Source organism: Clupea harengus, chromosome 8, assembly GCF_900700415.2.
Source record: "Clupea harengus chromosome 8, Ch_v2.0.2, whole genome shotgun sequence".
In the NCBI taxonomy this organism is placed as follows: domain Eukaryota; kingdom Metazoa; phylum Chordata; class Actinopteri; order Clupeiformes; family Clupeidae; genus Clupea; species Clupea harengus.
Window position 1 is genome coordinate 14,011,226 of NC_045159.1, and position 16,517 is coordinate 14,027,742.

The 16,517-nt window shown below is 40.8% G+C and overlaps 2 protein-coding genes across 3 annotated transcripts; both read left to right on the plus strand.

The window, feature by feature from the left end:
- Positions 1–23: 23 nt before the first annotated feature.
- Positions 24–4,422, plus strand: LOC105896218 (protein shisa-5-like). Of its 2 annotated transcripts, none has more exons than XM_031571977.2 (5): positions 24–382; positions 795–975; positions 2,911–3,062; positions 3,307–3,525; positions 3,668–4,422. In XM_031571977.2, the coding sequence occupies exons 1-5, from the start codon at positions 322–324 to the stop codon at positions 3,727–3,729; spliced, it is 675 nt and encodes a 224-aa protein (XP_031427837.1). In that variant the 5' UTR covers positions 24–321; the 3' UTR covers positions 3,730–4,422. The 2 variants fall into 2 exon arrangements, with proteins under 2 accessions (XP_031427837.1, XP_031427838.1); XM_031571978.2 differs by having other exon boundaries at positions 26–249.
- Positions 4,423–6,872: 2,450 nt separating this feature from the next.
- Positions 6,873–15,418, plus strand: LOC105896256 (aldehyde dehydrogenase family 3 member A2-like). Its single transcript, XM_012822997.2, has 11 exons — positions 6,873–7,034; positions 7,719–7,886; positions 8,151–8,382; positions 9,788–9,873; positions 10,914–11,122; positions 11,305–11,422; positions 11,638–11,779; positions 12,192–12,358; positions 13,143–13,242; positions 13,480–13,718; positions 14,522–15,418. Exons 2-11 carry the CDS (start codon positions 7,725–7,727, stop codon positions 14,534–14,536), a joined length of 1,470 nt encoding a protein of 489 aa, XP_012678451.2. The 5' UTR covers positions 6,873–7,034; positions 7,719–7,724; the 3' UTR covers positions 14,537–15,418.
- Positions 15,419–16,517: the final 1,099 nt, after the last annotated feature.

The window sequence follows — 16,517 nt, forward strand, 5'->3', positions numbered from 1 at the left end:
GCGTTACACGTAAATCTATCAGACAAGATATTCGGAACAACTGCAGCTGGCATAGCCAACCCCTCTCCTCACGCTGGTGTCGTTACGCGAGGGAGATGGCAACGGAAAGCTGCTTTGCCTACTGCTGGATCAAAGTCGGGGTGGCTGAAAATTTCCAGTGTCAATCGTTTATGTCTTCTTAGTCGTGTCAAGGACTAAACTGCCTGGGTAGTCTATACTTCGAACAAGGTGTTCTCTGCGTTTCCAAGAGTATGTACCTGTGATCGTTTCACATAAAATAGCTGTAGCCATTTGTAAGCAAGGTGTTCATTAGGTTCGACAATGACGTCGTATCTCTTTGTGCTGGTGTTGTATTTTGGAACACTGTTACAGGTGACAGATGGTAAGTTGTGAGGAGCTCGTTTTGGTTAATTTGGCTCATGTTTTGTCTAAAAGCGAAGGTTGTTAAGGAGGACGAAATGGACCATGCTGTATTTCGTTACCTGGTGTGTTATTGGCTGGAGTATTGGTATGTCTGAGATGTAGCTTAGGTCCCACTAATACTGTTCATTGCCCATTTACTGTACGTTTCCGATATCCCCACTCTTCCCTACACAATTCTAAATGCATTCAGTTCGTGTCTGTGAGCAGCTTAAGAAATTCTGCTTTAAGGCATGAATCATCTGCAGGCATCTTGTGGTTTGTAAATTGTAGATATTTAATTTGAGCTGAAGAAAATGCAGACGATGTGACGTTTCTTATTCATCATTACACAAAGATAAAGTATTAAATCTCATTCTTTGTTGTTTCTTTAGCTGACAATTGTAAGAGGTACTTTAATGGCTACTGGATGGAAGGGCCTAAAGTCTGTGACTTTGGACAGTCCTGCTGTGGCACCTGCGAAAACAGATACTGCTGTCCATTTCCTTCCCTGCTCGAGTTGGTGTCCAGTCACATCATTAGTCTCAGTGAAGATGTCCAGGATGCCTGCCCCAAGTATGAGTATAGATTATACTAATAGGTGGGAATGAGAGGGATTAGATTGTATTATGCATTAAGGCTTGCCTCTTCATGGGAAAACAACACAAAAGCAAAATGGTACAGGAATGCATGGACTGTATATTGGCAGTATGTACGAGCATTGTTGCAAAGTGTCATATGCTAGGAACAAAGCAATATTATCAGATATCACCATCTTGTGTAGTGAGTTGTGATTAGCATATGGCGCTTGGAAGTAAATTGCTTATCCCATACTGTATTGAATAACTTTATAGGTAAAGACAGATATAGCAGTTATAGGTACAGTTTCGTCAACACTGCTCTTAGCAGTCAGGGAGAAAGGGCAACTTTTCTACTGAGTATAAACTGGCACTCAGTGGCACTCAGTTCTTTAATGCCTGGCCTGAGGTCTTCAATTTGTTTGTTATGGTTACTGTGTAATGAGTGGAATGTTTAGAGAGAAAAGAACTCTGTCCTTGAAATTGTTGGTAGCCTTTGCTGAAAGTAGCTGCTTGTTGGTCACTGGTTGGGTCCAGCTCAATCTCAGGGCCCGTCCACACGGAGCCTGGATTGCCTGAATCCGGAAAGAAATGTTGCCGGATCGGCCTCGCGTCCACACGAACTCGGCGGATTGGGTGACTGAATCCGCAACCTTTTGAATCCGGTCTCCAGAGTGGGTAGATTCGAACCCGCTAGTGAATCCGTGTTCGTGTGGACGCCCGATCCGCACACTTTGACGTAATTGCCCCACATGAAAGCCTCTCAACCTCAGCCTAAACCCTTATTAACCCTGCTGCGTCACTTCATAACAGCAACAACATAAACTAAATGTATATGACGTGGCGCTGCCGCGAGTGGCAGCCGTTGTAGCAGCTCTCCATTTTCTACTTCCCCCCCCTCTTTTTGAGACTTTTTCATGACTTACATTTTTCTACTGTGCTTAGTTGTTTGTATTGGGATAGTGCGCTGATCTACCTACATGTGGATAGTTTTTCGTGGTCTTACTTAGCCAGTTGGACGTAATTTTTTAGACCAGCCAGAACAACGACCGGCATTATTTAATAACTGAATTGGTTGCCATGGCGCAGCGAGTGGAAAAATGTTTCCGGATTCAGGCAATCCAGGCTCCGTGTGGACATAGCCTCAGATTATGTGAACAAGTTCAGGACATTTAAATAGAAATATTTTTTTTTATCTGGTAAAGGTCCCAAAGCAAAAATGGATGAAAATGTCCTTTAATGCATTTCTGTTAAGAAAGTGGAAGTGAAACAAAGATGGCTGAGAGTGTAAGAGGAAAGGAAAGTGAAACAGTGAGGATGGAAATAGAATCACATGCTAGTTTCAACATGAGTGTTTTTAGACCAACCTCAGCCTCAGTCAAACTGATTGGCCTGTTTAGAAGGGGATCACAGACGTTTTTCACCATATATGCTTTCTTTTACTTTTAAAACTGAACCACACAGTCTGTCTTGACATACATATTTATCCTTTACCTTTCCAGATTTGTATAGATGAGATTGTTTTGTCTAACATGCTAATTGTAATCATGTAATAACAGTTACAGTGACTTTTCAAGCATGAAATCATTGAATCTATTCCTGGTTGATTTCTCAGCAATCAACAATTTGTTGTCCAAGCAAGCCCAAGGGAAATACTATTAATACTTCTGTGCTGAAATACTTTAGTGTCATTTTAGGAGAGGGTACAGAGTATTTCAATATCCAGCGTTTACTACAGCTTTAGGCTTGGTAAAAATGTCCTGCATGTAAGCTAATAATGTAAGCTAATAATTAATGTAATAAAACTTTTGAAAACTCTTAAGACACAGCCATAGTCATTTTCCACTGGCTTGGTGTGTGCTGTGGTGTGTGTTTAACAGAAGAATAGAATACCTAACATCTGGTTTAATAATTAAACGTTTTGTTCCTCCAGAAATTTTTTTGAGCACAGAATGCAGTTTCATGACCTCCCCATGTTCCTGATAATTGGTGTCGTCGTCATCGGTGTCATTCTCATCAGTCTCATCGTCTTCTGCTGTGTGTGCCCCTGCTGTTGCCTGTATCAGATGTGCCGGAAACCCCGCCGTAAGTCCCAGCTGGCAAGCATAGCCACATGTGTCCTGTTGAACTGACTGAGGTAGATAATCCCTAAATCCACATAAATCACAAAAACGTATATCTGGAGTGTGCTGTTGTTTGAGTGCCGCAGTTACTTTCAAACCGTACTTTTAGAAAGGTAGAGTTGTTCACACACAAGGGTTAGACATGTAAACCATACTTCATATTTGAAAACAGTATCTTATTCATAAATGTCTTCTATTTTCTACAGCGGTGGTGACTACTAACACTCATACAACAGTGGTGGTCAACACCCCAGTCCCCTCAGCACAGCACCCTGCCCCTCTGCAGCAGTATCCAGGGTACCAACCCGTGCCTGTGCAGCCCTGGTCTGGAGCTCCTGCTGGGTATGATGGTCGCCCTGTGCCATCTGCACCCATGCTGGAGCAACCCTACGGTCTAGGACCCCCTCCCCCTTACCAGGAGAGTGGTAAGTGGAGAGATAAGATATGTTGAAGAGAGGTAGCTGTGAAGCTGCCTAAATCGATGGTTTTCATTATTATTGTTGTTGCTGCAACTGTTGTTAGTCAGTCTTGCTGTACTGGTAGTCACAGTGGTGTCTGTCCCTACAGCTGGAGGACCTATAAACCACAACCAGAAGGCATTCGCATCAGGTCAGGCATCGTACTGCTAAATATTTATCTTTCTGACAAAGAGGGAAGCAATTCATCGACACCCAGGGCGCTTAAAGTAAAAAGTTCTAAGATGATTACCATCTGCTTTCCATTACAGAATGTATTGCTAATAAACTGGACACTGGACATAGGGTGTTTTGCTATGTTTAAGCATTTAACAACCAGCAACTTAGGATGAGCACTTTTTTATCATTGTGAAAATGATTGTGGGTTTGATCTCTGGCAAATGTGTCTTTACTTGTTTGTCAGCTTTATCCTTAAATTATTTCATAATTTTTCAGTAGTTTGATAAAAAAAAAAAAAATGTCAATATGTGAAATGTAATTTCTCAGTGTGTGAAATGTGAAATGCCTACTGTCCCAGAATGTACGAGTTTGGTCTGTGGAAAATGTGTGTGTTTTTGGTTCTTTGTATTATTACATTGCTTTATTATGTTCTGGGCTGTGAAAATTGTTGCTTGTCAGTGTTGTCTGATTACCCTTTATATTCTTATTCTGTACCTATGCGTTAGATTTAATCACCCTTTAAGTCTATGCATCATTAAGTGCCAAAAAGGAATGTGCTTTTAAACCCAGACTCTTGCAGGAGTGTGTGTTACATGAAGTTTGTGGTGTTGTGAGCACCACAGAAAAAAATACATGTGTCTCTCACTGTTGCAAATCTGTGAAATGGAATAAAAATATGAAAGCCTACAAATCGTCTGTTATAGTTTAAATTCTCTCATGAACCTATGTTATATTCTGCAGTTTGTATTGTGTTTATGTATGGTTCCTGTATGTGAAATCTGGTAGCTACACCTCTCCATGTGCTACAAGTGTCTTGCCTCAATGAAAGTCATTACTCTGAGACTTTCCCCTCATGTGAGTAGTTGTTGCAGAAGTTAAGTTATGCCATTGCTAAGGTCACTTCTGTTATTACATAGTGTTATATCATATTATACATAGAGCAACGGTCAGTAGTACACAGCCCCAAAATACAGACCTGTGCAAGTTTAACTTCAGAGCTAGAGCTGAAGGTTCTCTACAAGGTGGAGGGAGCATTTACAGGTCTTATTCAGCCACCAGGGGGCAGCACACGTATTTCAAACATCTTAGTCTCTGAATAGTCAGGGGTGCGTTTCCCGTATGTGTGGTTGAACAACTACGTGGCTAAATGATAGAGAGACTATCGTTTAGAGCACTCCCTCCACGGTTACCACAGTGGTTGCTCAATGACGCTTTTGGAAACGTAAGACCCTCTGGGTAATCTGCCAGTGCAGTGAGTGAGTCACTGCAATGAGGCCAAGTGTCAATTTCATCCTCACATTTGAATCATTTTAAGTTATAATCATATTTAGGATTTTTTTTCTGTTAAATCTTGTTACTGGCAGACGTCACTCTTTAGTCTTCTTGCTGTAATGATAACTTCATGCAGATAACAGGAGTAAACAAATGTGTAGAACCTTTTTGTCCTAACTCGGCCTGCATTCAGTTTTGGTGTCTATGCCAGATTCTCAGATCACCACAGTTTTCAGTGGCAAGTATGTATATTTGGCAATGAAAACACACACAAATAGTTCAGCTAACTAACCAAGTAGGAGAAAGAGCACTCAGAGTTGTGAAATATTACAGTATCATTGCGCTCGTGCAGATCTCTAACCACAAGGGGAAAGGAAATGAAAACTTCTCAAAAGTTCAGTGTGCCTTATTTAAAAGTTGGCCTTTGCATGTGTTTTCTTTGTTCTGAAAGGCATGCAAAATAAAACATCAGAAAGTTGCGTGCTTGTAACTCAGCTGGCCTAGCTAGGTGTTAATACAGCAAGGTTGTATATTTGATATTTGATTGGCTTTGGATCTGTTAAATAAATGAACATCCCTAAAATTAATAACTTGTACATGTACGAAGGAGGAACTTGGGGTGTCCACAGTTGTGGGTAACTTGCACCCCTATGGGATTTGAACAAACGATGATGGTTGATTTCATCATAAATATCATTAGAAGACTTCCCCAAGAATATTAGATTTTTTTTTCAATTGCAAAGACTAATAATGATCCTCAAAGGATCCTCTGTCTCTTTCCTAACTCCTGAGGGCTCAACACACAGGTGGTAATGACGTGGCTTCACCGCTGCTCTCAGCCCCGCCCTTCAGTAGGCAAACACCACTAAGCCAAGTGGTCCATCTGAAGAGAGACAGGGCCATTCCATTTCCTGTCAGGTGAGCAGATTAGTTTTATTTCCAGCCAACTCGAACTGAGCCGTTTCCTTTGTTTTTTAAGAGTTCAGACAGACCTGCCAACAGATAACTACTTTTCAGGGCTGAGCCAGAGTTGTCTTGTATGACCAAAATGGAGAGAGACTTTATCTATCTAAACTTTTTCCTCAAATACATTAAGCTTATTAACCTACCCAGTTCTAATATCAAATATAGTAATAAATAGCATATTAATAATAATAATAATAATAATAATGATAATAATAACAACAATAATAATAATAAACATACATACAGACTTTCCATGCATTCCACTTTGGGATGAAATTACATATCAGACGTTTCCCAAACATTCTATTGATGTGAACCTATAACCAGCTGAATGCTGCTCAGATTACTGCCAGTATAGCACATCATGACTAACAAAGCACGTCACCTGAGCCATCAGTTAAACTGAGCTATAGAGCTACATCCGAACAAAAAAGTTCTGGCAAGGTGTGACACTGCTTTAATTTGCTGACAGAGTTTCTTGACTTAGAGGCTTCCTCATTTACAAAAATAAGTAAATCTAACAAGTTATACATAAAACGTAACACACAACATGTAAATAGGTCTACCATCTCCTACCAACGTTGCCGTCCTATAATATAAATGAAGAAAGGTAAAAAATGACCAGCAGAGGGAAAGTATAAAAAAGAAATACCAAATTTAAAATAATGATTCATTACTAACATTAAGCTACTCTGGTTAAAATCAGCTTGCCTATGCTATAACCCACATATGTTTACAGGGTTTCTTTCGACAGCAAGTCTGCTTAAAAGACAAAAAGGCAATCGTGTGAGAATCCAATAAGTGTTCAACAAAACAGGCCGGTTTGACTGACGTGTTCACTGACCAACCATAACGCGTCTCTCGAACAAACATGGCTGACCTTTTGAAGGGGATGGACAACCTAACAGTTCTGCCTAGCCTTGTTCTATGACTTCACTGCTTAACGGAACTCCAGGATTCCGTCTCGATTGTTTTGCTACGAACGGCAACAGCCTTAGCTCAAACTCTGGGCTCAGACGTCTTGCCTGTCTCGGGACATCTGCAGTTCTGAACAATATAAGGTGAGCACACATTGTACGTTTATATTCATAGAACACAAATATTGAATTGGCGAGCTCTGTAATCCTCTAATCACGAATCCGTTAGAGGCTCAAAGTTTGAGGTTGGTTACTATGTGAAAGGTCGTCCTTGTCCTTGTTGGTTACAGTGCAATATATTTGTACTGTAATGCAGGAAAGCGAACTGTATTCGACACAACGGCACAACTTCTAAATTCAACTTTCAAGCGAACAAGTTGTCAATTCTCCGAATGCACTGTACATAGAAACCCATTTTGTTTACCCTGACAAGCAAGACAGGGAAATGTAATAGATTAGTCTACATATTGGCATAACGAATCAACCTGTTGAGATACATTGCTCCATTATAATACATGTTTCCTGCTGCAGTAATTGGACCTATGTCGTAAGTAGACGAGACGCGTTTGAAAACGTTACCCTAGGTATTTCCAAACTAGCTGGCAACAACCACGTGAATGTCAGTTGTTTTAGTGTTACCGCAATGAATCCCTTAATGTCAAAACAATTTCGTTCTTCAAAATCTTTAGAAAATCTTGTTTTAAGATGCGGATATAGCCTGTAGAAATAACCATCCTCACAGCTCTAAGGCACTCAACGAAGCTTATGAAAAAAATGAAAGTAACATGGTGTTGTTCAATGTCTTCTTTTATTCCATGATTCCTTTAGCCCAGAATGTCCAAGCAACAGCTGGCGGTGGAGCGTGCCAGAAGGGCCTTCCGCACTGGCAGGTCGAAGCCCCTGGAGTACCGCATCCAGCAGCTCAAAAACCTTGAGAGGTTATTTGTGGAGAGAAAGAAGGAAATTGCTGGTGCTCTCAAGAAAGACCTCAACAAGGTTGGGTGGCAATTTGGGTTTAGGGAGAATATTGTGACAATATTTTAGAGAACACACACACACATTATATTTTATTGTCAATTGTGTATACAAACCGTATATTTTGGCGCCCCATAGCATATTAAATTTAGTTTATTTTGATTGAAAATGAGTAAATACAACTGCTGGAGCAGATATCAACATGTATAAGAGAAGGAAATGGGTGAAGAGAGAGACATAATAGCCTTAACTGTCATACATAACTGTTGATTGTTGGCCTAACAGAGTGAACATGGCACCCCGCTGTATGAAACCCTGGGGCTGGAGGGAGAGATCCAGCTGGCCGTGAGAAAGCTGAAGGAATGGGCTGCCCCTCGTCCCGTCTCCAAGAACCTGCTGACACTGTCGGACGAGGTGTACATTAAACCCGAGCCCCTGGGGGTTGTGCTCATCATCGGGGCTTGGAACTACCCCTGGGCAGTCACCATACAGCCCCTCATAGGGGCCATCGCAGCAGGTACACACACACACACACACATACACGCATCAATGCGCACAGAGACACAAATTCAATGTGTAGAGCTCTGTCCCTTCCTTGATATAGTGTTAATACATGTTTACTATACTGTAATACCTGGAAACCGATAGGGGAATTCGAGGAAAATGACCTTTACTTGCACATCAGATGCATCCATTATCAAGGAATGAATTTGCTGGTTTGACATGAAGATTATTGCTAGATTCCAAGGTCCCCTCAGTCCATTCTCCTCTTCTCTCTTTATCAGTGAAGGTTATGTGCACACCACTGTGTGAGGTCAAAGTTTACTCCACCTCTTTGGTGCTCTGAGGTTCCACCCTTTCCTGAATGGAACACAGCCAAACACTGTAGTCACCACCACAAAGACATTCAGGCGTGTAACACTTCTTGACAAATAGGGCAAAGAGCAGTCCATGACCTGTGCACACAGTGCCCCGTTGGTAGATTGGGCTTTTGGGTAATAGTGTATTTATGGTTAAGGAATCAGCAATGCAGATATGCCATGCTGATATGTATGATGGCGTCCCCACATGTGGTGTCCATTGAAAAGATGTCTCTGAATTATTCAAGTTGGTTAGAAAACCTCTATAAACCCCCATGTCTTCAGGGAGTAGTTGGCTCAGTCATTAGCGTTCCTAAAGACAGAGCAACAAGCTCTCACTCTTCATTGTTTATTGAGTGAAAGCAGTGAACTGCTGTCAAACCATCTGGCATTCTGAGAGCAAATTGCAAAAGACAATTGAAGTGGTCTACTTTGCTGTGGTCTTGGGCAGTTGAATAGTCTGAATATTGTTGGCTTGAGCTCTGAAAGTGATCTGTGCTTATCAAACATTTAAGCACAAGTGTATAGAGTTGTTTCAACAATCAGCTGTTCTGCCTTCTCAGCATACCAGAGAGTGTGCAACCCTTTGTGGTTGGAAAGGTATTAAATACATTTAAAAGCAATAGTTAGATTTATGAGGATGTTAATGATTGTTGCCCACCAGCCAGCTCAGAAGTATTTGTGTTTGATCGAGATTACACAAGCTCTACAATCGTAATAAACGTTTTATTGGTATAAACCAAGTCAACAAAGCTATGATTTGCTCAATTTTTTGCGCTACTCAAACCAATTACACTGAATACTGCAGACAGCGATTTGATAGGTGAAGAATGGTTTGAAATCAAAAGTCCTGTCTTGTCAAGAGTCCTGTCTTGGTTCATCAACATCACCAACACTTATGTTATTATATTCTTTATTATTCTAAAGAATGAAGTACATTACAGGGATGATGCTTTTACTACATAGTTAAATGCAAGCACTGCCTGTGTACACTCTAAATGTCCAAAAGTATAAAGAGTGATTGGAAATCTGGGTTATTGTATTGTATGTTGTGTCTTTCAGGTAATGCTGCTGTGATAAAGCCCTCAGAAGTCAGCGCTCACACAGCTAAATTAATGGAAGATCTGCTGCCCCTATATGTGGATAAGGTAATATGCGTATGCACATGGGTGTATGCAGTAGAGGGTTTTTCATGGGTCCACAAAGACGACTTGAATCACAATATCTTAACAGTTACCCAACCCTACCTTAAATTATTTTATTAAATCCAACCCAAGACTGGCCCAAGAGGTAGGTAGAGTAAGTAAAAGTGCATCTTTTTGAAAAATATTCAGTTATAATGTTGTCAACTTGATGCTGTTTGATGATATATTGATTAACGGTGTACTGTCACTTTAATATAGGATTTACGAGATTACAACCACGGGCAGTAGCTGTGTCTGTTTGTCTTGTCCCTGGCCTGGCATGCCTTGCCTCTGACCCAGCCTGACTTTTCACAACCAATCAAACAAAGCTGTTTGTAAAATGAAAATAAATATACGTGTGTCCAAAAAAATGTTTCCAGTTCGATTGCCAGGCATGATAAAAGATTACAGAGACATAATCTGCATACAACATATCCAATCGATACATATATATTTTTTTTTTAATGCATTTTTTTTATGATGGATATTCAGTTATAACAATGATACAACTAGGTTCGCTATAAAATCTTTATGAAATGTTGGAATTAAGACACACAATACATTCCTGTGATGACAATTTGTGAGAATGGCAATTTGTTATCAATTACGGATTTTTTTTTATCTTACATTGTATACATTGTATATATATATTGGCATCAATCTTACAACAATAGTTTTAGCTATTAAATACAACTTAATTTATATTGGTCTGTGCGCATTAGTGACATTACTAACTCAAATGATGGATCAAAATAGGCATTCTGGACCTTACTTAATGCACAGTTGAAGATGACAATGCTAGGCTTGTTCTTCTCCATTTAGCATCATCATTACTATTTAATGTGTTTTGTTTATTTATTTTGTCTGTTTTGTTTTGTTATGGTTTGTTTATTTATTGTTCTTCTGTATTATGTAGCCTCAATCAGGGCATTGCTGCAAAAGAGCCCTGTGCTCAGTCAATTCTCCCTGAATAAACAATGATGATGATGATGATGATTTTGCAGGAGCTGTATCCTGTAGTGACCGGAGGCGTCCCAGAGACTCAGGAGCTGCTGAAGCAGCGCTTTGACCACGTTTTCTATACCGGTAACTGCGCCGTGGGGAAGATCGTGATGGAGGCTGCCTCTCACCACCTCACGCCCGTCACCCTTGAGCTCGGAGGGAAGAGCCCCTGCTACATTGACAAAAACTGCAACCTCACCATTGCCTGCCGGTGAGAGAGCGATATGAATGCAGCCTGAAACTACAGAATTTACTCAGTGGAAGCACTTGAGTTCTGTTGTTTGGACACCTTTTTACCAGTGTCTATGTCACCTGTAGAGCAAGTGGAAAATATTGTGGGAATAGGACGCATTAGGTATGGTGTGTCTGAACTGCATTGTCTTTGTGATGCAGGCGCATTGCATGGGGGAAGTACACCAACTGTGGCCAAACCTGCATCGCCCCCGACTACATTCTGTGTGACCCCAGCATCCAGGACCGCGTGATACAGGAGATCACAAAGAGTGTACAGGTAAAGACCATTACAAGTGATGCCTGAGTGTGATGGATGAGTATGTGCTCTGACCGCCATACCAACGAGCCTGGCTCTATGGTAGCAGGGTGCAGGTTGTCAACATTAGTTTCCTTTTCATGTCTTTGTATGTGTGTGTATTAAATAGGTTTGTGTTTTGAGGCGTGGATTATGTGTATGTCAGATTCAACTGCATGACTCTTTCCTTTTTTTAGGAATTCTACACAGAAAACCCCAAAACTTGCCCAGATTATGGCCGCATCATCAACCAGCGCCATTTCAAGCGAATTATGGCGATGGCTGAAGACAGCACAGTAGCCATGGGAGGAGACAACGATGAGGCTGAATGCTACATAGGTATGCATTAAGACAAATGATTCATAGTCCTCTGACCACTGGGAAGTGAGATTAATTTGGGAGGGAAATGGATTCTACAGCTGGTAGAGCATTGTAACAGCAATAGCAAACATGTGCATCACCAGCCATTTTGTGCATTGCTTTTCCCAGCCATTTTAATATATAGTTTTTCCATATACCATTTCTATTAAAGATGAGGCCCCTCACTTTAGATGTTGGATGAATGTGAAAAGATGTCAGGAAATGAAAGAATGAAATTGCTGTTTTCCCACTCCTTCTCTGGGCTAAACATTGAACTGTAATGAAAGTGAATATCTTTGCTGCACCTTTAGTTGGAACAAATAAAAAAACGTCTGTTAAAATAATTGAATGGAAACACAATTCTTCCTGTTCTTCACCTCCTGTCTCTCAGCCCCCACGGTTCTGAGGGACGTGAAGCCAGAGGCCAAGGTCATGCAGGAAGAGATCTTTGGACCCTTACTGCCCATCCTGACTGTGGATAGCGTGGACAGTGCAATTGAGTTCATCAATGACCGGGAGAAGCCTCTTGCACTCTATGTGTTTTCCAGCGACAACAAGGTGATTAACGGGCTTCGTGGCCACAGATATGCATGTGTGTGTTTTTGTGTGTGTGTGTGTGTGTGTGTGTGTGTGTGTGTGTGTGTGTGTGTGTGTGTGTGTGTGTGTGTGTGTGTGTGTGTTTCTGTTCCAGTAGATGTAGGTTTTTCCAATGTGAGCAATGTGTGTGCTCATTGACAGATTATTGATTTTAAGCATTTGTGTGCACTGCCAGCATACTGAATGTTAACCAGTAAATGTAAATCCATTGCTGACACACCAGTTTATTTTATTGTGGTTGTTGTATAGATGTTCCCACATAACACAACTTAGAGGGGCAGATGTACTAATACATTAGCGCCCATTTTAGGTTTAATTTTGTCACAATGTGCATCCAAAAACATGGCATGGTATGTACAGACTGCTAACGGATGGCTAAAACAACATTTATTCCTGCCGCAGGAGTGCAGAATGTCAAGTTGCACTTTTCATAGTCATAGGAAAAGTGGGAGTTTCGGTCAAAACTTATGGGAGGAGATGCACAGGGAGAGACTGATTACAGATTCCATATATCTGAAAACAGCACATCTCTGTTTTCCACCTTTAAAAAGCAGGTGTAATTCAGATTGCATGTTTGATGTGTGCAGTACGGTTAGAGGGTGACTTGCCTTGATTACACAGTCAGTTGCAGGTTTAGTACATTCAGTGTAAAATTAAAAGACATAGCGTGCATTTTCATGCACATCTGCCCCAGAAAGTGATTGCTGATTTTAAAATAAATCAATCTAACCTTTTCTTTCCCCAGTTAATAAAACGTGTCGTAGACGAGACCTCCAGTGGTGGTTTCCTTGCCAATGACTGTCTGGTGCACTTCTCTGTCAACGATTTGCCATTTGGTGGTGTGGGTGAGTCTCATATTTACTTTGACTTGTAGTATTAATCTTATACAGTATGTGTTAGAAATAAGAATTGGTGACAAGCATGTATTCTTTGTATGCCAGCATGCATACAAAAATGGCAAACATAATGGGATATCTCGGAATTAGATCTTGTGCCTTGCACAATGTGTAAGAAAACTGCAAGCACCACAGTACCTGTCAGCTGGATCCTGTACAAACTGTGAGCTCTGTCGCCCCCTGCAGGCAACAGTGGAATCGGCGCCTATCACGGCAAGTTCAGCTTTGACCAGCTGAGCCATCTGAGGGGCTGCCTTATCAAGCAGCTGAAGATGGAAGGGGTGAACAACATGCGCTACCCGCCCCACACTGCAGACAAGTTGGGCTGGGCTCGGTTCTTCATCCTCAAGCATGTGCCCGTGGTCAGGACCTTTAAATTGGCAGCGCTGGCCATGCTGGTTGTCATCGCTGCAGCCATCATCCAGGTAAGGAGGGACAAAGGGAGTCAGTAAAATGATCCTAGCTAAATTTGTCTTTGTTTTGGGTTTCATTTTTGCATTTGTTTGCATTGTGTTTTGACACAAATACAGAATAGACTACAGATGTTTACAAAGCACTGAATATTACAAATCCCTGGCCTGTCATTGGGCCTTGAAAGGTTTTGATTAAGTACTGGCATCATCTTCAAAGTGATTTTCATGGTAACGGTCATGTGAAAGAAAAATAAACATTCATTCATACTAGCCGCACTGAGCAGTTCTGTGGTCCGGGTCAGACGACCCTGCAAGAACATGCGCTAGCATGCTAGCAAGCCTTTTATCAGTGCCAACTGAGCTGTTGTTGGTGTTTGCCAGGTTTTGTATGCATTTTCAGTAGTTAGTGTTAGGGTTAAGGACCAAAACTCTTTACTGCTGCTTTAAAAGTTTTACATATGTCTACAACTATCTTCATTTTCGAACCACAACGTGGATAATACTTATTTGGCACTTTTTAAAGCTACGTGTTTTCCAACCATTTCTTATTTGAACATCCTGACTATGTACTCTGACTATGTGATACGCCAACAGAAAAACAAGCAGTATTGGACCAGTGGCTGGTATCACTCAGCTGTTGCTATTTGACAGAACTGTATAGATTTGATTACATTTGAAGAAATTGTGAAGATATGCTGTATCTATATTTTCACCATGGATTGTTGGGTGAACTGATGAACGGCAGTGACAGATGGTTTGGTTTGGACCCCTGTGACATTTGTCTTCTGACCAACTTTTTGTTTTACTTTTTACAGAGAATCTTAGACTGATTCAGCAAGGACGTGGAAGCCTGGACTACTATTCCCATCAAGTAAACATTGCTCTATGTACTTTGGCCATCTAGTGGCCATCTTCCACCATGCTAAACTATGAAATCCTCACTGGCCTTAACCTTTGAAGTGACTGTAAGGGTCGGTCATTTCAACCATTATGCAAAGCTGCTTGTAGAGTACTAACAACTATGTCATGTCAGCATGTGATTTTAAATTGTATTCAATCAAAGCACTTTAATTTGTGTTTTATTTCAACTCAGCAAGTCATTCAGCCTTTGTGTTCCGTTATAAATAGTTGTTGTCTGTATGAAGGAAAACGAAACTTTGAGCCTTGTAACTATTGCACGAATGCTTTCTTTATGTTAATATGCCCTGCACTGAGTATCAAAAATATAAAAGACCTTATATTTGGTCTGTTACATTCCTAATAATGGGTAACTATGAAGCCTGTTAAGCCTAACTGTGAGCAGACCATATTCTAAAGCAGTTATTTAGTGCATTGAAGTGCCTCATAAGAGATTTAGGGAAGGTTTTGTTCAGATTTGTTTCAGAACTTTTTTTGTATTTACTAAATATTGTGGTCCATTATTATACATGCGTTTAGCTGTTGTATACATTCATATTCACTGAAGCAGATATTCTAATTATTTCCATTTATTTCAATATAACGCCAAAAGAGACAAATTGTCTCAAGACGCTTTACTGAATGTGAATTTAGGGCATTTATTGTTAGGATATTGTGAAGCATTAATGAAGCCTTCCGAAGCCCTTCTACTATCAATGTAAGCGAATCTGTACATGGCATGTTGAGATTTCATGTATTAAAAACAATAATATTTTCTTGTTGATTTGCAAAAAATACATTTCGGAAGAAGCAAACGTTGTCATGTTTTATCATTTCTTTCTGATATGACACTGAAATGTCATGAATAGCATCTAATATTTATTGGGACAAAAACGTACTACAGTAATACAGCACAGGATACAGTCATTAGTGCAAGAGAGATGAGAACATCCCACATCCCCCTCCCCCCATAGTAGTCGCCAGAGTCCTTTTAAGCTCCTTAGAGTTCATGTGTCATCCAACTTTCCGTGATATGAACACATCCACTACATGCCAACCTGGATTCATTACCTTGGGGTGGCCAGAAGATTAAGACCTCCTAAAAGGCTTAACAAATTAACTTGAAGCTGTTGCTATCATTTCATAAGCAGTCCTATTTCCTTCAACCCGTCTTCAGCAGCACAAACTTTCTGCTTATACTGTATATGTTTACATTTATTGCATGGTCATACATTAATAGGGGGAACCCCTTACCCATAATATTAAGAATATTTGAGATTTAAATATTTACCAACAACTTCACTACTATTCCTAGCACCTTCCTACTTCCTCCCAGAAATTCTAAAAGACAGCCTTTTTATACAGCCTTTTCAAGGCGGGAATGTTGCACCTTTATTCTGCCTCGCTGTTCTGTATAAAAGGTACGAACTCAGAATGGAGGGTCATTGTCGTTCTGCCTCTGATCCGGCAGCAGAGGTAGTCACGGAGCCAGATTAACGTCTGTCTAAAAGGGAGAGCTGGCATTGTGGGATAGGAGTCTGACGCAGCTTAGCAGCTACCCAAAAAGAACTATTGTGTTGTCAGAGCACAGAAATTCAACATGATAAGCATAAACATGTTGTACATGATGCACACCAACTTTGCTTCAGTCTGAACATAGCTATAAACGTGCACGGCTTGGAAGAACCGACACTTATTTCATGGCTCATTGTAAAAGAGGGGTTTTCTTAACAGAAAAGTAGCAGAATCTTTATTTAAAAGAGGCTAGTTAGAGTAGCCCCCCCCCCACCCTTCCACAAACCCTACTACACATAGAGAGCACCCTGAAGCGTTACCCAGGACAGGGCCCATGGCCCTGGGGTCTGTCTCTATACATTACAGCCAACATTTCCTTTTGCAGCCACCACCACAACT